Source organism: Melitaea cinxia, chromosome 29 (assembly GCF_905220565.1).
Source record: "Melitaea cinxia chromosome 29, ilMelCinx1.1, whole genome shotgun sequence".
NCBI lineage: Eukaryota > Metazoa > Arthropoda > Insecta > Lepidoptera > Nymphalidae > Melitaea > Melitaea cinxia.
This window is the reverse complement of record NC_059422.1, coordinates 7,706,954-7,732,796: the sequence shown is the minus strand read 5'-3', so window position 1 is coordinate 7,732,796 and position 25,843 is coordinate 7,706,954. Positions and strand designations below refer to the sequence as shown.

The following is a 25,843-nucleotide window of genomic DNA, read 5'->3' as shown; positions in this document are numbered from 1 at the left end:
TTTAAGAGGTAGGTTTTTTAACGTAATATTTTCATTTCTAAATACAGGCGAAAGAAAAGAGTTTTTACAAAAAAGTGCGAGATAGTAAAATACTTATTATTGAATATTTATCTTTATTGGATGTATTTTGGCAGCTGTCAACAAATTAATAAATATTTTTTTTTAATCGTACAAAATATAAGCGCATTTCCTTTGCAAAAATAAATGTCATTAAAACTTTATCAATTATCATAGTAATCGCTTGTACAAAGACACCTATGTAACATGACGTTTTTTATTTTTATTTTTGTACATTTTAGGCCGTACATCCAGTTTCCGTTCTCTCGCCAAGTTTATTGTCTTGTAGCCGTGCAACCGTTGTCTGATATAGGGCGACAATCCTGAAAATGTAATATTAATTGTTAATTTAGTTGTTGTATTTAAATACTGACTAATTGATAACTAATGACAAACATAGTCAAAATTCTGCTTTACATCTTAATATTGTTGACAGTTGAAGCTTTTAAAAAATCAGTAACTTTCTGGAAAATTGACATCGGCCATTTATTCTACTTTACCGTTTCACTATGATGGGTTTATTAATTTATTTTAATAAATAACTTATACATATAAAGTATATCAACATTGACTATGGACTTATTTTTATTTGTATAATATATTCATATTATAGTTGTTTTTAGGGCGAAATACTAAAGCACTGGTTGTTTCTTATTTGCTTTTTCTCTTTAATGCCTACTAAAATAAATAAATAAATCAGCCAAAACTGTATGATTTAGTTTTTAATATTTCAGAAATCCGAAAAAAAGTGTATTAACTCAAAAACATCTTAGCATAATTTTTTGCTCAAATCTTTTTTTTTTTTTTTATTCTTTTAATTTATTTCTCGACAAGATAATATCAGTCGCTTGTTTGACTGGTATTAATATAATTATCATTTACAAGCAAATAAATCGAACCGCAAAAGGGTATATTTGGTTTAAAGGGTGTATGGGTTGTCTGGAAGAAATGGCTAATTAGCCATAAGTCCGCCCATTGTACTTCACTGTCTGTAACTATCTTTATGCTTTGTTTGTAATATATTTCTGGTGTAAAATAAATTATAAAATAAATAAATAAAATAAAAAATATATTTATACTATCTAGGGTTAGTTTAAGGTTAAATATAGATCTAATTTTTTTTTTCATCCTCCCATGACCATGGTTGCTATAAAGTATCCGAAATGTTAGACATATAAAAAACTTAATAAACCGCGATAAAATCCGAAAAAAATTGATCCATTATATACATCTAGATTTTAATTACCTTAGTTTCGGGATTAAATTCGTATCCTTCAATGCAATATAATGGTATAGCTGTACCACCGGTACACAAATAGAACCTGTCGCATCTATCAGGGTCCGGCACGTTACCGAAATCTTCCGGTGCGCAAATTGCTGGAGTTGTTGTTCTCATGGTCTCTGTTGATGACAAGTTCACGTTCCTTTTCGTCGTTTTTGTAACCGATTGGTTGTTATTTGAGTTTGCAAAACATCCGTTTTCAGATATTTCAACGCATTTCTAAAATAAAGACGTAACAACAGATATTTATAGAAAAAATAAGTAATTATTCGTAATATCTGTACTTATATGTATCTAGAAATAATGTAATTATTATTTTTTTATTTATTTATATATATTTATTATACTTTGTATTGGAATATTTTATAATTATTGCTATTTTATTTATACGATTAAAATGATATTTAATGTTATTAAGTTAATCGTGTTTTTATATTTCAACACTAACTACATTTGCGTTAAAAAAAACAAACTGTAATTGTAATAATAGTGATAAGTCGCAGCATTACTAAATTATCTTTATGAAATTGTATTAATGCTGCGACAGAGCTAAATTTCATGTAAAATGTTTTTTTTAAGTAGGCAAAGTTGTTTATTTATTAATTGATTACACTCACTTCGCTCTTCGGATCGAATTCGTATCCTTCTCCGCAATACAACGGTATAGCAGTTCCGGCTGTGCACATATAGAACCAATCACATCGTTTCGGATCAGGTATGTTTCCGAAATGTTCTATTGGACATAGTCTCGGCGTTGTTACATCCACTGTAGAGTTAGTATTATTTTCGTCTTTAAGTTTTTCATCCTCCGTTACTGGTTTTACGTTTTCTGAAGAAGCATTGTCGGTTGTTACTGGATGCAATTCAGTAGGTGTCCATGATCTTTTACACCCACTTTCTGATTTTGGAACGCATTGCTGAAAGCATAATTTGTCTTACTTTCATATCCACAATCTGTGATTAATTACGGCACGGTGATTGTATTCAAAAAATTGTTAATTTTTTTAATGAGTTGAAAAACATCAATATTCTCAATTAAATTTTCAATGACGATGTGTTCGCAACGGTCACAGCACTGGTGTGTGGCTGTGCGCTGGCGGTCGCGGGTACAATACCATGGTTTGGGTGTTTGTGCAGTCCTTGTGGCTTGGAGCACGCTAAGCCGTCCGTCCCGGTTGTTATCATGTATACCTTATAACGATTTTTACTCATAGTAGGGAATATATTCGCTAACCCGCATTGGAGCAGCGTGGTGGATTGAACTCAAATCCTTCTCAAACAAGGAGAAAGAGGCTTATTACGGGCTGAAACGAGCTCATTTTAAATTTTTAAAAAAATACGACACATTTAGAAAAAAATATGACAAACTTACAAGTGAATCGGGATCGAACTCTTCTCCATCAGAACAGAATAGCGGAATTTGAATGCCATTCACGCAGTGGTAGAATTTTTCGCAGTGAACAGGATGTGGAATCATTCCCGAGAAATTAGGAGGGCAAATATTTGCTGTGGTTGTTTCTATTGATTCTGTTGTTACTTGACTGTCAGTTGTTGATGGATTCAAAATAGTTGACGTTTCAGTAGTTTTACCTTCCGTTGTAAGATCAACATTTGTGCTTGTAGGATCGGTAAGGACAGACGTTTCAGAATTATCCGTTGTTCCAGAAACATCAGTTGTTATATCGTTCGGTTCTGTCGGTGTCCATATACCTTGTGATGCAAAACAACCATTTTCAGATATTACAACGCATCCCTGTAACGTTATTATAAAGGTTTAAAAAAAATAAGGCTTAATTGTTCTGATTACAACAAAATTAAACAGTACACTCATAATAAAATATTTAAATATCATTGAAAATTATTTCGTAATTAATGCACCTTTTGTATCAATTAATTTGATTATTGAATCACCATCGTCATCACATCAGCCTATCGCAGTCCACTGCTGAACATAGACCTTCACAAGTTCGAGCCAAAAATGGCGTTAACTCATGTAAAACACCAGCCCATAGTCACCACGCTGGGCAGGTGGGTTGGTGACCGCAGGGCTGGCTTTGTCGCGCCGAAGACGCCGCTGCCCGTCTTCGACCTGTGTATTTCAAAGTTTGTATTTGGATGGTTATCCCGTGATAGTGGAACTGTGTTATCCCTTAGTCGCCTCTTACGACACCTACGGTAAAAGAGGCAGTGGCTATATTCTTGAATGCCGTAACCACACAGCACTAAAGAATATTGAATACAATAAAATAATACATACCCTAGATTCTGGGCTAAATTCGAAACCTTTGGGGCAATTCAAAAGATGAGGTTGACCGACTATACACATGTAGTATTGATCACAATGCTTTGGATGAGGGAAAAATTCAGTCTCAAGAGAAGAGCAAACAGGGGGCGATGGTGTTGGTTCAGATATTGTCGTTGAGATTACGTTCTCTGGTGTACTTTCATCTGTTGTGACCACGCCTGTTGGTGTTGTTTCTTTTACTGTAGTTGATTTCCCTTGAGATGCGAAACAGCCGTTTTCTGATATATAAACACAAGTCTAGAAAAGAAATTTAACTTAAGTAAAATTAAGTCAATCTATATAACCAACTACGAACCAAAGGTCGAATTATTGTTCTGACCAAATAATTTATAATTTTTGTATTTTTTTTTAAACATATTATTCATTGTATATTGTATTGGCTACCTTTAAAATACATAAGTGTATTTTGTAAGATGATGCTTCAAAGGTGCTTTTGAAGTCTATCGGAATTATTAATTAGTATTAATAATTTTCGTTTTGACATAAAAATACAAATATTTAACTCACCGCAGAGTCAGGGTCGAATTCTTGTCCTGATGGGCAACGCAGAGGGTTAACTACTCCAAACATACACAAATAGTATCTGTCACAATAATGAGGATCCGCTATATTACCGTAATAATCTGGCGGACAAATATTATGTTGAGTTGTTGTATCAGGTTTACCAGTCGCCACTGTGGTTGTTGTAACTGTAGGTAATATTGTTGTCACACTCTCTGTTGTTGAAATATTCTCTGTTGTCTGGGATGATGTTTCTGTTGTTTGTCCTAAAGTTGTCGAAACAGACTCAGTCGTCGTTTCTACTGAAGTTTCAGTTGTTTGTTGCGCAGTAGTGGAAACATATTCTGTCGTCGTACCTTCTGAAGTTTCAGTTGTTTGTTCCGCAGTGGTTGAAACGAATTCTGTAGTTGTATTTTCTAAAGTTTCTGTTGTTTGTTCTTCAGGTGGATTAGTTGATTTTTCGACAGTTGTAGGAGTTGTGGTCGTCTCAATTGATGTCTCCGCTATTTCAGTTTCAGTGGTTGGAATAGATGTTGTTTTTACCTTACCGGGTGTAGTTGGAGTCCATTTACCTTGTGAGGCAAAACAGCCGGTTTCTGATATATAAACACAAACCTAAAAAAAGGACAAAATATAATTTATGTTTTTTTATGAGATAGGCGTATAAGTACCAAACATCAAATGGTTTACCTTTGATGTTTATTCAAAAGATAAAAATAAATATATCTAACTCACCGCAGAGTCAGGGTCGAATTCTTGTCCTGATGGGCAACGCAGAGGGTTAACTACTCCAAACATACACAAATAGTATCTGTCACAATAATGAGGATCCGCTATATTACCGTAATAATCTGGCGGACAAATATTATGTTGAGTTGTTGCATCAGGTTTACCAGTCGCCACTGTGGTTGGTGTAACTGTAGGTAATATTGTTGTCACACTCTCTCTCGTTGAACTATACTCTGTTGTCTGCGATGATGTTTCAACTGTTTGTCCTAAGGTTGTCGAGACAGACTCAGTCGTCGTTTCTACAGAAGTTTCAGTTGTTTGTTGCGCAGTAGTTGAAACAAATTCTGTAGTTGTGTATTCTGCAGATTCAGTTGTTTGTTGAGCAGTAGTTGAAACATACTCTGTCGTTGTATTTTCTGAAGTTTCAGTTGTTTGTTCCGCAGTAGTTGAAACATATTCTGTTGTTGTATCTTCTGAAGTTTCAGTTGTTTTTTGCTCGGTAGTTGGGACATATTCTGTCGTTGTGTCTTCTGAAGTCTCAGTTGTTTGTTGCACAGTAGTTGAAACATATTCTGTTGTCGTATCAAGTGATGTTTCCGTGGTTTGAGTCATAGTCGTCGAAACGAACTCCATGGTTGTCTCCTCTGATGGTATACTCGTTTGTTCGACAGTTGTCGGAATTGTGGTCGTCTCAATTGATGTCTCCGTTGTTTTCGTTTCAGTGGTTGGAATATATGTTGTTGTTATCTCAACGGGTGTTGTTGAATTCCATTTACCTTGTGAGGCAAAACAGCCGGTTTCTGATATATCAACACAAACCTAAAAAAAAGACAAAATATAATTTATATTTTTGATGAGATAGACGTTTAAGTACCGAACATCAAATATTTTATCTATGTTGTTTATTCAAAAGATAAAAATAAAAATATCTAACTCACCGCAGAGTCAGGGTCGAATTCTTGTCCTGATGGGCAACGCAGAGGGTTAACTACTCCAAACATACACAAATAGTATCTGTCACAATAATGAGGATCCGCTATATTACCGTAATAATCTGGCGGACAAATATTATGTTGAGTTGTTGCATCAGGTTTACCAGTCGCCACTGTGGTTGGTGTAACTGTAGGTAATATTGTTGTCACACTCTCTCTCGTTGAAATATACTCTGTTGTCCGCGATGATGTTTCAACTGTTTGTCCTAAGGTTGTCGAGACAGACTCAGTCGTCGTTTCTACAGAAGTTTCAGTTGTTTGTTGCGCAGTAGTTGAAACAAATTCTGTAGTTGTGTATTCTGCAGATTCAGTTGTTTGTTGAGCAGTAGTTGAAACATACTCTGTCGTTGTATCTTCTGAAGTTTCAGTTGTTTGTTCCGCAGTAGTTGAAACATATTCTGTTGTTGTATCTTCTGAAGTTTCAGTTGTTTGTTGCTCAGTAGTTGAAACATATTCTGTAGTTGTATCTTCTGAAGTCTCAGTTGTTTGTTGCACAGTAGTTGAAACATATTCTGTTGTTGTGTCTAGTGATGTTTCCGTGGTTTGAGTCACAGTCGTCGAATCCACTGATGGTATACTCGTTTGTTCGACAGTTGTAGGTATTGTGGTCGTCTCAATTGATGTCTCCGTTGTTTTCGTTTCAGTAGTTGGAATATATGTTGTTGTTACCTCAACGGGTGTTGTTGAATTCCATTTACCTTGTGAGGCAAAACAGCCAGTTTCTGATATATCCACACAAACCTAAAAAAAAAACAACAATGAAATTTATATTTTCTATGAGATAGACGTGTTTGTACCAAATATCAAATGTCATACTTTTGTTGTTTGTTTAAAAATAATAAAAATAATAACTCACCCCAGAGTCAGGGTCAAATTCTTGTCCTGATGGGCAACGCAAAGGGTTAACGATTCCAAACATACACAGATAGTATCTGTCACAATGATGGGGATCCGGTATATTGCCGTAATAATCTGGTGGACAAATATTATGTTGAGTTGTTGTATCAGGTTTACCAGTCGACACTGTGGTTGTTGTAACTGTAGGTGAAATTGTTGTTACACTCTCTGTTGTTGAAATATATTCTGTTGTCTGCGATGATGTTTCAGTTGTTTGTCCTAAGGTTGTTGAAACAGATTCAGTCGTTTCTACAGATGTTTCAGTAGTCTGTTGCGCAGTAGTGGAAACATATTCTGTTGTTGTATCTTCCGAAGTTTCAGTTGTCTGTTGCGCAGTAGTTGGAATATATTCTGTTGTTGTATCTTCGTCAGTTTCAGTTCTCTGTTGCTCAGTAGTGGAAACATATTCTGTCGTTGCATCTTCTGAAGTTTCAGTTGTTTGTTGTGCAGTAGTTGAAACAAATTCTGTTGTTGCATCTTCTGAAGTCTCAGTTGTTTGTTGCACAGTAGTTGAAACATATTTTGTTGTCGTGTCTAGTGATGTTTCCGTGGATTGAGTCATAGTCGTCGAAACGGACTCCGTGGTTGTCTCCACTGATGGTATACTCGTTTGTTCGACAGTTGTAGGAATTGTGGTCGTTTCAATTGATGTCTCCGTTGTTTTCGTCTCAGTGGTTGGAATATATGTTGTTGTTACCTCACCGGGTGTCGTTGAAGTCCATTTACCTTGTGACGCAAAACAACCGTTTTCTGATATATCAACACAAACCTAAAAAAAAACAACATAATGTTATTTATGTTTTCGATCAGACAGGCGTGCTAGTACCAAGTTTTAAATGTTATACTTTCGTTGTTTGTTTAATAAGATAAAAATAAAAATATTTAACTCACCGCAGATTCAGGGTCGAATTCTTGTCCTGGTGGGCAACGCAAAGGGTTCACTATTCCAAACATACATAGATAGTATCTGTCACAATGATGGGGATCCGGTATATTACCGTAATAATCCGGCGGACAAATATTATGTTGAGTTGTTGTATCAGGTTTAATAGTTGACACTGTGGTTGTTGTAACTGTAGGTGATATTGTTGTTACACTCTCTGTTGTTGAAATATATTCTGTTGTCTGCGATGATGTTTCAGTTGTTTGTCTTAAGGTTGTTGAAACAGACTCAGTCGTCGTTTCTACTGAAGTTTCAGTAGTTTGTTGCGCAGTAGTGGAAACATATTCTGTCGTTGTATCTTCCAAAGTTTCAGTTGTCTGTTGCGTAGTTGTTGGAATATATTCTGTTGTTGTATCTTCGTAAGTTTCGGTTGTCTGTTGCGCAGTAGTGGAAACATATTCTGTCGTTGCATCTTCTGAAGTTTCAGTTGTTTGTTGTGCAGTAGTTGAAATGAATTCTGTAGTTGTATCTTCTGAAGTCTCAGTTGTTTGTTGCTCAGTAGTTGAGACATAGTCCGTCGTATCTTCTAAAGTTTCAGTAGTCAGTTCCGCAGTAGTTGAGACATATTCTGTCGTTGTATCTTCTGAAGTTTCAGTTGTTTGTTGTGCAGTAGTTGAAACAAATTCTGTAGTTGTATCAACAGAAGTGTCAGTTGTTTGTTGCACAGTAGTTGAAACATATTCTGTTGTTGTTTCTAGTGATGTTTCCGTGGTTTGAGTCATAGTCGTCGAAACAGACTCCGTGGTTGTCTCCACTGATGGTATACTCGTTTGTTCGACAGTTGTTGGAATTGTGGTAGTCTCAATTGATGTCTCCGTTGTTTTCGTTTCAGCGGTTGGAATGAATGTTGTTGTAACCTCACCAGGTGTTGTTGGAGTCCACTTACCTTGTGAGGCAAAACAACCGTTTTCTGATATATCAACACAAACCTTTAAAAAAAAAACAATAAATTATAATTCATGACTTCTATGAAATAGACGTATTACCAAACTTCAAATGTTATATTTGTATTTTTAATTTAAAACGACAAAAAACCCGTCTTCAAAAACTAAAAAGCTAATAATAACTTAGTAAAGATTTAATTTGAAACACGTCGTCTTATGTAAACCTACTACCGGTAATAAAATACTATTATTTGTATGTTATGTTTTTTTTAAGTTATTCTTTGATCTTTATTTTATGAAGTCGTTTTTTTAAAGAAGTTTTTTTGACTTTTTCGTGAAGAAAATACGTAATTTGTAAACTATATTTAAACTTTTCTAGATTAGATCAGGTAGACTACAGTAGATTTCGTTGTTTGGCTCTAAAAATAGCCGTTAACACAGTACCGTGAAAATCACATCATCCAAGTGAACAAAAATAGTCATAAAATGAAAGCTACTTGGTCAAACTGAACTTAAATTGTTACATTATCAAATAGCAACTATTCTGCATTGAAAAAAAAATATTCACGCGAATCCGATTAAAAAATTTTAATCAATCAATGTACATATAAACAAAGTATCGTGAAAAATATATCGTCCAAATTAACAAAAATGCTTATTATTTTATGATTCTGATTATTATTTAATAACTACTCAGCCAAACTGGATTTAATTTTTATGTGACCAAATGGCAAATATTGCGTATCGAAAAAAAAGTAATGTAAATCGAATCTGATATTTCAACGTAATCGGTGTACACACATAAAAATAAAAACCAACCAAATTCAAACTTTTTTGGTTCAAACCTGTCTGGTTAAAAATAAAAATATTTAACTCACCCCAGTATCAGGGTCAAATTCTTGTCCTGACGGGCAACGCAGAGGGTTCACGATTCCAAACATACATAGATAGTATCTGTCACAATAATGGGGATCCGGTATATTACCATAATAGTCCGGAGGACAAATATTATGTTGAGTTGTTGTATCGGGTTTACCAGTTGTCACTGTGGTTGTTGTAGGTGATATTGTTGTCACACTCTCTGTTGTTGAAATATACTCAGTTGTCTGCGACGATGTTTCAGTTGTTTGTCCTGAGGTTGTCGAAGCAGACTCAGTAGTCGTTTCTAATGAAGTTTCAGTTGTTTGTTTCGTAGTAGTTGGAACCGATTCTGTCGTTGTTGACGATTCTGTTGTTTGTTTCGCTGTTGACGAAACATACTCAGTTGTTGTCGCTTCATACGTTCCTGTTGTTTGTTTTTCAGTTGTAGAGGAGTATCTCGTCGTTGTATCTACTGATGTTTCAGTCGATTCTACCTCAGTAGTTGGACTGAATAATGTTGTTGTATCTCCAGGTGTAGTTGGAGTCCATTTACCTTGTGAGGCAAAACAGCCATTTTCTGATATGACAACACATGTCTACAAAAAATTTCATTACTATACAATTTGTAACATATAAAATGAAATTTGTAACAAAGCTTTATTACTATGTAAGTATTACTTCATCGTTATTTGTTTTAATATAATCAGTGATAAATGTATATCTTTGAAAAAAAAGGTTGTGAATACAATTAATGTCTAATAGCAAACTTCCAATATACTACTGAAGATACTACTTTACTACTGCAATAGTGGGTAAATATTATATATAGGTAGTAATATTATAGGTATAGGTATCTTTATGTGCATTGTTTTAATCAATCCTATAACAGACCAATTCAACATAAGGATGTAATTTTGGAAGTTTTATATGTTAATGAAACCGTTCTGATGTGAATACTTCTATTAAAGCTATCAGTAGCGAATTTGATTCCCTTACGGGCTGATTTTTTAAGTTATGCACATATTCGTTTCTGAAGTCAATGTAATGTTACAAAGGATTCAAAATTATCCTAATAACTCGATAATTTTCGTTATTAATTATACGGCTTAACTTCAATTTATACTCTATTCAATTAAATAAATAAAATAAGTTATTATACATATATATGTGTTAATCAAAATATACTTACTTTCACACTTGGGTCAAATTCCTTGTCCTCCTCACACCAGTGTAATGTTGGTACACCAACAAGGCAGACATAAAATGCATTGCAATATTCTGGATGGGGGAAGATCCCAAATGATCCAGGTGGACACTGTATAATTGAAACTGTAGTTGTTTCTAAGGATTCAGGAGAAGTTGTAAGATCTGTAGTTTGCTCCACAGTTGTAGGGTTATATTGCGTTGTCGTCTCTAATGACGTTACAGTGGTAGGGGTATATTCAGTTGTTGTTTCTACTGACTGTTCGGTTGTGGGACTATACGCCGTTGTTGTCTCAACTGACGGTTTGGTTGTTTGCTCTTCAGTCGTAGGAATATATTCCGTTGTCGTTTCTACTGAAGATTCAGTAGTTTGCCCCTCAGTCGTAGGACTGTAACCCGTTGTCGTCTCTACTGACGTTACGGTGGTGGGGCTATATTCAGTTGTTGTTTCTTCTGACTGTCCAGTTGTGGTACTATACTCCGTTGTTGTCTCAACTGATGGTTCGGTCGTTTCCTCTTCAGTCGTGGGAATATATTCCGTTGTCGTTTCTACTGACGTCACAGTGGTGGGGCTGTATTCAGTTGTTGTTTCTACTGACTGTTCAGTTGTAGTACTGTACTCCGTTGTTGTTTCAACTGATGGTTCGGTCGTTTGCTCTTCAGTTGTGGGAATATATTCCGTTGTCGTTTCTACTGAAGGCTCAGTAGTTTGCTCCTGAGTCGTAGGAATATATTCCGTTGTCGTCTCTGCTGACGTTACGGTGGTGGGGCTATATTCAGTTGTTGTTTCTTCTGACTGGCCAGTTGTGGTTCTATACTCCGTTGTTGTCTCAACTGATGGTTCGGTCGTTTGCTCTTCAGTCGTGGGAATATATTCCGTTGTCGTTTCTACTGAAGGCTCAGTAGTTTGCTCCTGAGTCGTAGAAATATATTCCGTTGTCGTTTCTACTGAAGGTTCAGTAGTTTGCTCCTGAGTCGTAGGAATATATTCCGTTGTCGTTTCTACTGACGGTTCAGTAGTTTGTTCCTGAGTCGTAGGAATATATTCCGTTGTCGTCTCTTCTGAAGTTATGGTGGTGGGGCTATATTCAGTTGTTGTTTCTTCTGACTGTTTAGTTGTGGTACTGTACTCCGTTGTTGTCTCAACTGATGGTTCGGTTGTTTCCTCTTCAGACGTGGGAATATATTCCGTTGTCGTTCCTACTGAAGGCTCAGTAGTTTGCTCCTGAGTCGTAGGAATATATTCCGTTGTCGTCTCTGCTGACGTTACGGTGGTGGGGCTATATTCAGTTGTTGTTTCTTCTGACTGGCCAGTTGTGGTACTATACTCCGTTGTTGTCTCAACTGATGGTTCGGTCGTCTGCTCTTCAGTCGTGGGAATATATTCCGTTGTCGTTTCTACTGAAGGCTCAGTAGTTTGCTCCTGAGTCGTAGAAATATATTCCGTTGTCGTTTCTTCTGAAGGCTCAGTAGTTTGCTCCTGAGTCGTAGGAATATATTCCGTTGTCGTCTCTTCTGAAGTTATGGTAGTTGAGCTATATTCAGTTGTTGTTTCCACTGACTGTTCAGTTGTGGTACTATACTCCGTTGTTGTCTCAACTGACGGTTCGGTTGTTTGCTCTTCAGTCGTGCGAATATATTCCGTTGTCGTTTCTACTGAAGGCTTAGTAGTTTGCTCCTGAGTCGTGGGAATATATTCCGTTGTCGTTTCTACTGAAAGCTCAGTAGTTTGCTCCTGAGTCGTAGAAATATATTCCGTTGTCGTTTCTACTGAAGGTTCAGTAGTTTGCTCCTGAGTCGTAGGAATATATTCCGTTGTCGTTCCTACTGAAGGCTCAGTAGTTTGCTCCTGAGTCGTAGGAATATATTCCGTTGTCGTCTCTGCTGACGTTACGGTGGTGGGGCTATATTCAGTTGTTGTTTCTTCTGACTGGCCAGTTGTGGTACTATACTCCGTTGTTGTCTCAACTGATGGTTCGGTCGTTTGCTCTTCAGTCGTGGGAATATATTCCGTTGTCGTTTCTACTGAAGGCTCAGTAGTTTGCTCCTGAGTCGTAGAAATATATTCCGTTGTCGTTTCTACTGAAGGCTCAGTAGTTTGCTCCTGAGTCGTAGGAATATATTCCGTTGTCGTCTCTTCTGAAGTTATGGTAGTTGAGCTATATTCAGTTGTTGTTTCCACTGACTGTTCAGTTGTGGTACTATACTCCGTTGTTGTCTCAACTGACGGTTCGGTTGTTTGCTCTTCAGTCGTGCGAATATATTCCGTTGTCGTTTCTACTGAAGGCTTAGTAGTTTGCTCCTGAGTCGTGGGAATATATTCCGTTGTCGTTTCTACTGAAGGCTCAGTAGTTTGCTCCTGAGTCGTAGAAATATATTCCGTTGTCGTTTCTACTGAAGGTTCAGTAGTTTGCTCCTGAGTCGTAGGAATATATTCCGTTGTCGTTTCTACTGACGGTTCAGTAGTTTGTTCCTGAGTCGTAGGAATATATTCCGTTGTCGTCTCTTCTGAAGTTATGGTGGTGGGGCTATATTCAGTTGTTGTTTCTACTGACTGTTCAGTTGTGGTACTATACTCCGTTGTTGTCTCAACTGATGGTTCGGTCGTTTGCTCTTCAGTCGTGGGAATATATTCCTTTGTCGTTTCTACTGAAGGCTCAGTAGTTTGCTCCTGAGTCGTAGGAATATATTCCGTTGTCGTCTCTTCTGAAGTTACGGTAGTTGAGCTATATTCAATTGTTGTTTCCACTGACTGTTCAGTTGTGGTACTATACTCCGTTGTTGTCTCAACTGACGGTTCGGTTGTTTGCTCTTCAGTCGTGGGAATATATTCCGTTGTCGTTTCTACTGAAGGCTTAGTAGTTTGCTCCTGAGTCGTGGGAATATATTCCGTTGTCGTTTCTACTGGAGGCTCAGTAGTTTGCTCCTGAGTCGTAGGAATATATTCCGTGGTCGTCTCTGCTGACGTTACGGTGGTGGGGCTATATTCAGTTGTTGTTTCTTCTGACTGGCCAGTTGTGGTTCTATACTCCGTTGTTGTCTCAACTGATGGTTCGGTCGTTTGCTCTTCAGTCGTGGGAACATATTCCGTTGTCGTTTCTACTGAAGACTCAGTAGTTTGCTCCTGAGTCGTAGAAATATATTCCGTTGTCGTTTCTACTGAAGGTTCAGTAGTTTGCTCCTGAGTCGTAGGAATATATTCCGTTGTCGTTTCTACTGAAGGTTCAGTAGTTTGTTCCTGAGTCGTAGGAATATATTTCGTTGTCGTCTCTACTGACGTTATGGTGGTGGGGCTATATTCAGTTGTTGTTCCTTCTGACTGTTTAGTTGTGGTACTGTACTCCGTTGTTGTCTCAACTGATGGTTCGGTCGTTTCCTCTTCAGTCGTGGGAATATATTCTGTTGTCGTTTCTACTGAAGGTTCAGTAGTCTGCTCCTGAGTCGTAGGAGTATATTCCGTTGTCGTCTCTTCTGAAGTTATGGTAGTTGGGCTATATTCAGTTGTTGTTTCTACTGACTGTTCAGTTGTGGTACTATACTCCGTTGTTGTCTCAACTGATGGTTCGGTCGTTTGCTCTTCAGTCGTGGGAATATATTCTTTTGTCGTTTCTACTGAAGGCTCAGTAGTTTGCTCCTGAGTCGTAGGAATATATTCCGTTGTCGTCTCTTCTGAAGTTATGGTAGTTGAGCTATATTCAGTTGTTGTTTCCACTGGCTGTTCAGTTGTGGTACTATACTCCGTTGTTGTCTCAACTGACGGTTCGGTTGTTTGCTCTTCAGTCGTGGGAATATATTCCGTTGTCGTTTCTACTGAAGGCTTAGTAGTTTGCTCCTGAGTCGTGGGAATATATTCCGTTGTCGTTTCTACTGAAGGCTCAGTAGTTTGCTCCTGAGTCGTAGAAATATATTCCGTTGTCGTTTCTACTGAAGGCTCAGTAGTTTGCTCCTGAGTCGTAGGAATATATTCCGTTGTCGTCTCTTCTGAAGTTATGGTAGTTGAGCTATATTCAGTTGTTGTTTCCACTGACTGTTCAGTTGTGGTACTATACTCCGTTGTTGTCTCAACTGACGGTTCGGTTGTTTGCTCTTCAGTCGTGCGAATATATTCCGTTGTCGTTTCTACTGAAGGCTTAGTAGTTTGCTCCTGAGTCGTGGGAATATATTCCGTTGTCGTTTCTACTGAAGGCTCAGTAGTTTGCTCCTGAGTCGTAGAAATATATTCCGTTGTCGTTTCTACTGAAGGTTCAGTAGTTTGCTCCTGAGTCGTAGGAATATATTCCGTTGTCGTTCCTACTGAAGGCTCAGTAGTTTGCTCCTGAGTCGTAGGAATATATTCCGTTGTCGTCTCTGCTGACGTTACGGTGGTGGGGCTATATTCAGTTGTTGTTTCTTCTGACTGGCCAGTTGTGGTACTATACTCCGTTGTTGTCTCAACTGATGGTTCGGTCGTTTGCTCTTCAGTCGTGGGAATATATTCCGTTGTCGTTTCTACTGAAGGCTCAGTAGTTTGCTCCTGAGTCGTAGAAATATATTCCGTTGTCGTTTCTACTGAAGGCTCTGTAGTTTGCTCCTGAGTCGTAGGAATATATTCCGTTGTCGTCTCTTCTGAAGTTATGGTAGTTGAGCTATATTCAGTTGTTGTTTCCACTGACTGTTCAGTTGTGGTACTATACTCCGTTGTTGTCTCAACTGACGGTTCGGTTGTTTGCTCTTCAGTCGTGCGAATATATTCCGTTGTCGTTTCTACTGAAGGCTTAGTAGTTTGTTCCTGAGTCGTGGGAATATGTTCCGTTGTCGTTTCTACTGAAGGCTCAGTAGTTTGCTCCTGAGTCGTAGAAATATATTCCGTTGTCGTTTCTACTGAAGGTTCAGTAGTTTGCTCCTGAGTCGTAGGAATATATTCCGTTGTCGTTCCTACTGAAGGCTCAGTAGTTTGCTCCTGAGTCGTAGGAATATATTCTGTTGTCGTCTCTGCTGACGTTACGGTGGTGGGGCTATATTCAGTTGTTGTTTCTTCTGACTGGCCAGTTGTGGTACTATACTCCGTTGTTGTCTCAACTGATGGTTCGGTCGTTTGCTCTTCAGTCGTGGGAATATATTCCTTTGTCGTTTCTACTGAAGGCTCAGTAGTTTGCTCCTGAGTCGTAGGAATATATTCCGTTGTCGTCTCTTCTGAAGTTACGGTAGTTGAGCTATATTCAATTGTTGTTTCCACTGACTGTTCAGTTGTGGTACTATACTCCGTTGTTGTCTCAACTGACGGTTCGGTTGTTTGCTCCTCAGTCGTGCGAATATATTCCGTTGTCGTTTCTACTGAAGGCTTAGTAGTTTGCTCCTGAGTCGTGGGAATATATTCCGTTGTCGTTTCTACTGGAGGCTCAGTAGTTTGCTCCTGAGTCGTAGAAATATATTCCGTTGTCGTTTCTACTGAAGGTTCAGTAGTTTGCTCCTGAGTCGTAGGAATATATTCCGTTGTCGTTTCTACTGACGGTTCAGTAGTTTGTTCCTGAGTCGTAGGAATATATTCCGTTGTCGTCTCTTCTGAAGTTATGGTGGTGGGGCTATATTCAGTTGTTGTTTCTACTAACTGTTCAGTTGTGGTACTATACTCCGTTGTTGTCTCTACTGATGGTTCGGTCGTTTGCTCTTCAGTCGTGGGAATATATTCCTTTGTCGTTTCTACTGAAGGCTCAGTAGTTTGCTCCTGAGTCGTAGGAATATATTCCGTTGTCGTCTCTTCTGAAGTTACGGTAGTTGAGCTATATTCAGTTGTTGTTTCCACTGACTGTTCAGTTCTGGTACTATACTCCGTTGTTGTCTCAACTGACGGTTCGGTTGTTTGCTCTTCAGTCGTGGGAATATATTCCGTTGTCGTTTCTACTGAAGGCTTAGTAGTTTGCTCCTGAGTCGTGGGAATATATTCCGTTGTCGTTTCTACTGAAGGCTCAGTAGTTTGCTCCTGAGTCGTAGGAATATATTCCGTTGTCGTCTCTGCTGACGTTACGGTGGTGGGGCTATATTCAGTTGTTGTTTCTTCTGACTGGCCAGTTGTGGTTCTATACTCCGTTGTTGTCTCAACTGATGGTTCGGTCGTTTGCTCTTCAGTCGTGGGAATATATTCCGTTGTCGTTTCTACTGAAGGCTCAGTAGTTTGCTCCTGAGTCGTAGAAATATATTCCGTTGTCGTTTCTACTGAAGGTTCAGTAGTTTGCTCCTGAGTCGTAGGAATATATTCCGTTGTCGTTTCTACTGACGGTTCAGTAGTTTGTTCCTGAGTCGTAGGAATATATTCCGTTGTCGTCTCTTCTGAAGTTATGGTGGTGGGGCTATATTCAGTTGTTGTTTCTACTGACTGTTCAGTTGTGGTACTATACTCCGTTGTTGTCTCAACTGATGGTTCGGTCGTTTGCTCTTCAGTCGTGGGAATATATTCCTTTGTCGTTTCTACTGAAGGCTCAGTAGTTTGCTCCTGAGTCGTAGGAATATATTCCGTTGTCGTCTCTTCTGAAGTTACGGTAGTTGAGCTATATTCAGTTGTTGTTTCCACTGACTGTTCAGTTGTGGTACTATACTCCGTTGTTGTCTCAACTGACGGTTCGGTTGTTTGCTCTTCAGTCGTGGGAATATATTCCGTTGTCGTTTCTACTGAAGGCTTAGTAGTTTGCTCCTGAGTCGTGGGAATATATTCCGTTGTCGTTTCTACTGGAGGCTCAGTAGTTTGCTCATGAGTCGTAGGAATATATTCCGTTGTCGTCTCTGCTGACGTTACAGTGGTGGGGCTATATTCAGTTGTTGTATCTACTGACTGTTCTGCTGTGGGATAATACTCCGTTGTTGTATTTATTGATGGTTCAGTAGTTTGGTTTTCAGTTGTGTCTTGATTCGTTGTAGAAGCTGTGGTAGGTGTAAGTGCTGAGGTCGTTGTAGGAACTGCGGTTGTTATAGGAACTGTGGTAGTGGTTGATGCTGCGGTCGTTGTGGGTGTTGAGGTTGTTGTTGATGGTGTGGTCGGCGTAGGGGCTGCAGTTGTCGTAAATTCCGTGGTTGTTGTTGAAGGTGTGGTTGACGTAGGGGCTTCAGTTGTTGTAAACTTCGTAGTCGTTGTAGATGGTGTGGCAGTTGTAGGCGCTGAAGTCACTGTTGAAGCAGTAGTCGTTGAAAAGGTTGCGGTTGTTGTTGTAGATTTGCAGTTTGCGTTATACGGCCAATCGCATACCTTTAAGAATAGTTTTAAAATTACTTTTTTAGGTCGTCCTTTCTTACATACAAACTAAGTTTTTGTTGTCATTAATAAACGTTTCATAGTTGCAAATTAATTAAAATTATTGAATATCTTCAAATACGAATGAGATACGAATAATACGAATACGAATACGAAAAATACGAATGAGAAAAAGGGAAGAAAAACAATTATATTATAATAATTTGTTATAACTTGTACACCTATGCTGACGCTAGACCATTTCCTTTGCCCTAAGGTTGCCTGGAAGAGGTCGCTTTTTAGCGATAAGGCCGCCTTTTGTACCTAATGAATATATTGTTAATATTTTTTTTCTTTGCTATGTTTTATTTCTGTTTTTTGTGTACAATGAAGTGTTTTATTATTATTATTATTAATAATATTTAACTTGCTATGCCATCTAAAAAATAAGACTAAACCACAATATTAAAGAAAAAGTTAGCACAATCCAAACGAATCCTCAACTCAAACAATACATTTTAAATAATTTGTTATATGATTGTAGAATTGTCAGTAACAGCGAAAGTTAACCTATTTTATTAATAAAACACAAAATTATACAGCTGACTCAAATAAATTTGAAATTTTAGAATATTATGTTATGGTCAGTTTTTTTTTTACAAACGAGTACCGAAAACGTTGACTGCGTTATTATTGGTCCACGTAATAAACATAGAGTCCGTTTAAAACAAACACTGTAGTTACGTGCCGAGTACCTGCGCGAATCATGTGTTTTAGTGAGTGAACCAGACGGTTTTGTATGTCCGTGAATTTTGGCGGACATGTTTCCTGTAGTTAAGCGTACAAAGCGCGCTTTGCAATTATCAGAAAAAAAATGTACAATTTTTTTAAGTCACTTAAGATTCTGTTTATAATAGATAATAATAATACATAATGACATTGCCCAGACAGTATCGCGTCATACGTTCGCCACCGTATCACTATGAGCTCAACCCAATTGAACTTTTTTGGGCTCTAGTGAATAGCTATGTGACAGCTAATAACAAAAGTTATAAAATTGATGAAGTTCGAACTCTTTTGTTACAAGGATAGCTTAACTAGATAGGTAATATTGAAACAAAAATGTACGAAGTCGACAATTACGTAGAACATATTATGTTAGATCAGTTTATTATTTACGTGTCTGCAGAAAGTTCATGTGAAGTGATGACGATAGTTTTTAAGATTACAAGGATATTATTAATTATTTTATTTCTAAGCTCTTGTACATGATATATTTATACTATATTGAATATTGTTGTATATAAAAAATCTCTACAGTAAAATTTAGAAGTATTCAATATGAATGAGCCTTTATAATTTCAAAACAATAACAAAGTCGTTGGCCTCAGCCCTAACAATGACCCATCTCACTGTCAATATTAGAAATGTGCGATAGATATACTCTGTACTCATTTGTTAAAAAACAGACCATAGTAAGTAATTAGTTAAGTTCATGTAAGAAGAATATTTCTATATATCTGTAATCTTTATTTCTACTTGTGTCTGTATCTCCCTAAATTACATGATGTAATTATGCTGTGTGGTTACGGCATTAAAGAATATAGCCACCCCCTCTTCCCGTCGGTGTCGTAAGAGGCGACTAAGGGATAACACGGTTCCACTATCAACTTGGAACTTATAAAGCCGACCGATGGCGAGATAACCATTCAGCTGCTGGCTTTGAAATACACAGGCCGAAGACGGGCAGCAGCGTCTTCGGTGCGACAAAGCCAGCCTACGGTCACCAATCCACCTGCCCAGCGTGGTGACTATTGGCAAAACACAAGAGTTCACGCTATTTTTGGCGTGAACTTGTGGAGGCCTATGTCCAGTAGTGGACTGCGAAAGGCTGATTTGCTTCTTCACTACTCAAAAAAAAAAACTTATCTACAGATAGTAAATTATTCGAAGTTTGACGTCTTATTTCGTGTCCTCTCGTACCAGGAGTCACTTTCCACATAATACACTTATACTTTATAGCAAGGCTTAAAATAAAATTAACTAAGTTTTAGAAAATTTTTAAATCTAACAATCAATATGAAACACATATCTTACCTGTAGTATGGGATTAAAGTGAGTTCCAGGGGCACAATCTTTTAAAGTTTTTCGTCCAAATTCACAATGATAGAATTTAGTACAATCCGTTTCATGTGGTAAATGCCAGTTGATACTGAAGTCTGATGGACAGCCATTGGGCAGCCATTCGCCACCACTGTCGTGTTCACAACCAGCATTTGATGGATAGTCACATCCCTAAAACATAGTTATAGACGTAAGAAGAGCTAATCTCGTATACAATCGTGTTGATACATTAAAATTTTAGCAAACAATTCATATTATCATGGACTAAAAAATTCATACAAAAACAGCAAATTGATAACAATTTAAAGTAAGTAAATATTTTTTTATCAATAGCCAATGTACAATTAACACTTTGTAAACATCAATGCTTTCCTAATCAATTTATCTAAGTTATAAATTTTATGACGACGTTGCATTCGCTTAGTTGACTCGCACATTTTAAAAAACAATCGAAAATCTAATCTTGTAGTTTTTTTTAACTACCCTATTTTGTTCTTTCCAATTAAAGTAAAAAATAGAATAGAAAAGACCATATTACCGGCAAATTAGGGTTGAAGTGCAAATTCCCCGGACAGGTCTTCTCAACTTTTTCGCCAAAGTTGCACTGGTAAAACTTGGTGCACTCGGTTTCGTGGGGAAGCAGCTTGTGGATGTGGAAATTAACCGGGCAGCCGTTGGGCAAGACACCAGTGCCGCTACCAGGGGGACAGTCCACGTTTTCAGACCAGTCACAATCCTAAATATATGAAAAATCAGTCAAATATTACAAGCGCTAAAAAATCTCCAAAAAAGAATAAAATCACAGCGTCCATGTTGACGTAATTGTATCAAACATTGTAGATATCAAAAAATGCAGTAAATTAAGTATTTATCTTGAATATTATAAATAATATAAATAAATAAAACTTTATTACAGTTGTTTTCAAGAATTTATCGGCCTCTGATTTTGCATACCAGCGACATATTTTGATACAATTTATATGGAGTATACGTCAAAATTCTATCTCTAGTAACCCAATTCAAAGGAAGATAGAGTATTGAAACTGACCGTAATATGTGTGATATAGGTAACAGTTGACTGATGTAGCTAAATATATTTTTAAGCACCATAATAAGTTAATCAAATTAATAATTTTCCAAAATTATCTAAACCGAGCATAATGAGAATTATGAGTCTACAACCATGATACAATTACAACACCATTTCTGGATCGAATGGCACGGTCCCTTCAAAACCATTCTCAACGTGCCATAAGATTACACCATAAGCCAAAAAAACACCCTCAAAACACTTCTAAACTAATACCAAAAGAAAAAAAATCACGCAGACATATCAGGACAAATTACATGCGCAAACATTTGCATAAAAAGTATGCAATCAGCTTTTCACACTCTTTCGAAATCATTTTGGAAATAAGCTCCAAAATATCTGTCACACGGTTCAAGCAACACTTACCTCGACTGCAGGTTTGATGGGTTAAACACCCATCGACTCTTGAGAAGTGGCTTCTGCAGATATTTCTTAAAACCTGCTTATCGGTATAAAAAAAGTATCCTGATAGGAAAGCGTGATATATTTTCTTAATTTTTTTTTTTTTTTGCAATTTAACACAATTTTTTTTTTTTTTTTGATATTAGGATAGAGTACAACTTAAAATATTTTTAATTACAAACAAAAAAAATATTTTTTTTTTATTTAAATAGTTACTACGTAATATTTATACAAGTTGATTTATTTATGTATTTAAATAATATTAATAAAATCACATAATTAGATAATAAGACACGAAATTTTATAGAAATTTGCTTTATTACTAAATACAAACATAATATATAGAATTTAAAAATAGCAATCTACAAAACACGAAAATTTTTATTTCATCTACAAAAATCTCGAAAAAGAACACGAATTTTTACTTATAACATACGCTCAGTAACATAAACTTTCGGGCGGCTCAGCAAGATAAACTTTTCTTGTCGTACAAAATCAATTTTATAATTTTCAATCATTAACTATTCAGTCAATAATGATTTTAATAATGCGCTTACAAGTAATTCAATCGTCAAATTTTTGATTTTGAATTTCAAAACACAGCCACATCTTTGTTCTTGTCTCCAATTTTTTTTAACTGTGGTAAATAACTGTCAAAAAATTCCGCGCATTCAATTCTTTCTAAATGTATTTGAAATGATAATTTTATCAAAAATATAATAATTACCCAAGATTAAATAGCGATAAAATCAAGAATTCAATTACGTGTTTCATGATTTCCGTGTTTAATAGGAATAATGCTATTTCATTATGTGATATTAGTCGACGTATTACATCGGTACTTTTGATGAGATCGCTATATTGATTGATTATATTTGAACATAAAAATTAAGAAATTTTAGGCCTCAGTTGCTAATTAATGGAGACAATGCATAAACGTAAAATACAAAGTTCACTGATGACTTGGCAGTGCTGAAAAAATGGTTTTTTGAATGTGCATAATGTGACACATAAAAATATTTATGTATAATATATGTCACAAATTCCATCTCCTGCATGGAGAAAGAGGCCCAGCAGTGGGACGTTACAGGCTGAATGCGCAATATGTTACAAATAATTAAAATAAATATATTTTAATTTGTTCAAATTAATAAAAATTACGTATCTTTTTGAGTCTAATTTTTATGATTTACCTACAATAAAAAATTGAATAATCGGATATCCATTATAGAAATAGGGAATACATTTTGCCAATTAAATTGTAATAAATGTTAGTGACTGAAAAACAATGAGAAACAATGTTGACATGTGACAGAGAGTTGTAAGTTACTCGTAGTTACGAAAAAAAATTAATAAAATTAAGCGCCGAAAGTATCGGTAAGAACATCCCTATTTCATTATTCAAATTTCGACGTCACTTTTTAGATTATGTTCTAAAATCAAATTTTTTCGAATAATTTACCTGCATAGTCATGTTAAAAAATTTCCCATTCGGACATTTTAGTAATATTTTTATTCCGTCACTGCAATTGTAGTATTTTGAGCAGTCAACTTCGTGGGGCAGTTTTAATATCACGTCAATATCTGCTGGGCATTCACTGGGTGGTACTGGTGGGGCCGCCGTTGTTGTTGTCGTTGTTGTTGACGGGGCCCCTGTCGTTGTTGTTGTTGATGGAGCCGCAGTCGTTGTTGTTGATGATGGTGCATTTGTTGTTGTTGTTGTTGTGGGAGCTGTGGACGTGCTCCCTCTGCTACAATCAGCAAGATGTGCATGGTCGCATATCTAAAATAATAATAGAATACAGTGGACGCTCAATTACCTTAACTGACGTCAAATTTAAATTAGTTCAAAAGGTTAGTATAATAAAGAAGTATTTAGAGAAGAAAAACGACGTATAATAAGGATACAGGCATTGTCAGTTATCTTTTATTGCAAAGAACGCTACATACAACATAATTTCATACAAACTTTCAACCCCTATTATACCACCCTTAGAGTTTGTCAAAAGTTTGGGCTCTCACAGAAGCCTTTTACCTTTATCATTGCTACGACAAAATGTTTGATACGCTAAAGCTACGATAGTGACTAAACGATAAGATTTTTTTTTAATCTACACAATACACCTACGGTCGTCTGTTCCTAAAGTAAGAAACTTAATGCTTGTGGTATAGGTAACAGCCGACTGGTATATAGCTACAAATGTTTTTTTTGGATAAACATACTTATAAATATATAAGTAAATATATATATTAGACCCAGACTCGGGGTGGGAATCGAACCCACAACCCTCGGAGCTGAAAGCAGGGTCACTACAAACTACGCCAACGGGCTATAGTCAAAGGAGTCTAAGTCTCAGTCTCATTCTTTGAATAGATTATAGACATAAAGATAAACGACTAGTTTTAATTGCAATAGGCTTAAGTCCGCTTCTTCGCTAATCGTGTAAAAAGACAAACGGAACTTGATAGAAATGAATTGGAAAAATTGGGAAAAATATAACTGAGGTAGGGCACAGCAGAAATTTCCTGCTCAAAATATGGAGCAGGCCGACTGGGGTAGTACCTCGACCTTACAGAGGACCACAGCTAAATAATACTGTTTCTAAGCAGTATTGTGTTCATGTTGGTGAGTAAGGTGACCAGAGTTGCTGGGGGGGATGGGGGATTGGGTCGGCAACGCGCTTGCGATGCTTCTGGTGTTGCAGGCGTCTATAAGCTACGGTAGTCTCTTACCACCAGGTGAGCCGTACGCTTGTTTGCCGAACTAGTAAAATAAAAAAAAATAAAAAATTGGTTGTCTGTAAAGTTGGTTTACGGACGATAGTTTAACGTGACAACGTCATAACAAAACATCTCCTCGGCGTATAGGCCAATCGAGTGATATAATAGGGAAGATATCTATATCCCTGATACTAAGCGTAACGGGACGATGAGCATGACGCAATGAGTCATCCCTTTTCGTGTATGTCGCAGGCTTCATCGATTTATTAGACGTTGTCACGTTAAAAAACATCTGAGATTCAAAGCTAACTGCGAAAATAGAAATATTAAATGTGTCAAACAAAACTAAAGTTGTCAAAAAGAGTAACTTTTTTTTTATTATAAAAAAACAAGTTCACAGCCCGCATGGTAGTAAACGGCATATAATAGGTTATGGACGCCTACGAGTTATAGTTCGAGTTTCGAGTTATAGTCATAAGAAAGTAAGTAATATCTTATACATAGAATAGTCTAACTACTGACAATCTAATATATAAAATTCTCGTGTCGCGGTGTTTGTAGTTAAACTCCTCCGAAACGGCTTGACCGATTCTCATGAATTGTGTGCATATTGGGTAGGTCTGAGAATCGAATAACATCTATTTTTCATCCCCCTAAATTTTAAGGATAATCCACCCATATTTTATTTTTTAATTTTTAGATAAATTATTATTATTTTTTTAATGATAAAACATTGAAAAATATATAGAATCCTAAATTTTCAACCCTCTACGATCAACCCCTATTTTTAAATAGCGTTTAGCAGCAAGGCAACGTTTGCCGAGTCAGCTAGTATTATTAATAAAATATTCACGTATATAATATAACTACTCAAATAACGTTACCGCATCGAACCATTAGAAGCAAAAATAGTAGTTGCCTCTGTTTGCTCTGCTTTCAAATTTTAAAAACTCTGTAATCCATTTTAGTTGCTAAGCATTCTTTTAGTTACGCTATCACTTACCAGTCTCACGCCATCGAACAGAGTACCAGGCGCGCATTGCATCTCAATTTTCCTTCCATTAGAACATTGGTAGAACTTTGAGCAATCCGTCTCATGGGGTAGCAGTCTGTAGACGCTGAAGTCTCCTGGGCACCCGTTGGGCAATACCCTCGCCCAGCCATAGCCGAGCAGAAGAATAAATATTAAAATTGACATATCTGTGAAAAATATTAGATTAAGATGATTTGTATGTGAACATGCTTAAATATTATCTATACATATAATAAAATCAGGTAGGTAGGAAAGTCAAAACTGTACATTGAATATTTTTTTTAAAAAATACTTGTGTTATGATCTTCAATCGAAACCGAAGCCAAAAATATGGTTTTTAGAATTTTTATCTGTATGTATATCCGGGATAAACTCAAAAAGTACTGCATGGATTTACTTCAAATTTGGCACAAATATTATTAAGAAGTTGGGTCAACATATAGGATAGATATTATCACGCTATCACCTACGGGGAACGAGCAGTGAACCTTTATTTCTTCAACGCATTCTGTAACAACGTGTAATCTAACGAGGCATATTTGAATGTTGTTGTTATTATGTTAATACCATTCTATAAGCTAGCTTCACACTATAAATAAAGACATTCTGTAGTATATT

At 36.7% G+C, this 25,843-nt stretch overlaps 1 protein-coding gene across 1 annotated transcript; it reads right to left on the bottom strand.

Moving 5' to 3' along the window:
- Nucleotides 1-332: 332 nt before the first annotated feature.
- LOC123667787 (mucin-3A-like) lies at nt 333-25,390 on the bottom strand. The gene is made up of 17 exons (XM_045601625.1): nt 25,196-25,390; nt 22,934-23,254; nt 20,518-20,715; nt 19,953-20,150; nt 17,834-17,870; nt 10,641-17,725; nt 9,469-10,047; nt 7,655-8,635; nt 6,723-7,532; nt 5,813-6,607; nt 4,881-5,693; nt 4,152-4,760; nt 3,597-3,881; nt 2,712-3,092; nt 1,951-2,256; nt 1,304-1,558; nt 333-380 (listed from the first exon to the last, which is right to left on the bottom strand). The coding sequence occupies exons 1-17, from the start codon at nt 25,388-25,390 to the stop codon at nt 333-335; spliced, it is 13,896 nt and encodes a 4,631-aa protein (XP_045457581.1).
- Nucleotides 25,391-25,843: the final 453 nt, after the last annotated feature.

Excerpts from the sequence above, each read along its gene's own strand:
- LOC123667787 (XM_045601625.1), bottom strand. The coding sequence starts at position 25,390 with ATGTCAATTTTAATATTTATTCTTCTGCTCGGCTATGGCTGGGCGAGG. Across the intron at positions 23,255-25,195 it reads TGTTCGATGGCGTGAGACTG|ATATGCGACCATGCACATCT; the intron begins GTAAGTGATAGC and ends TTATTATTTTAG. Across the intron at positions 20,151-20,517 it reads ACTTCAACCCTAATTTGCCG|GGATGTGACTATCCATCAAA; the intron begins GTAATATGGTCT and ends ACTATGTTTTAG.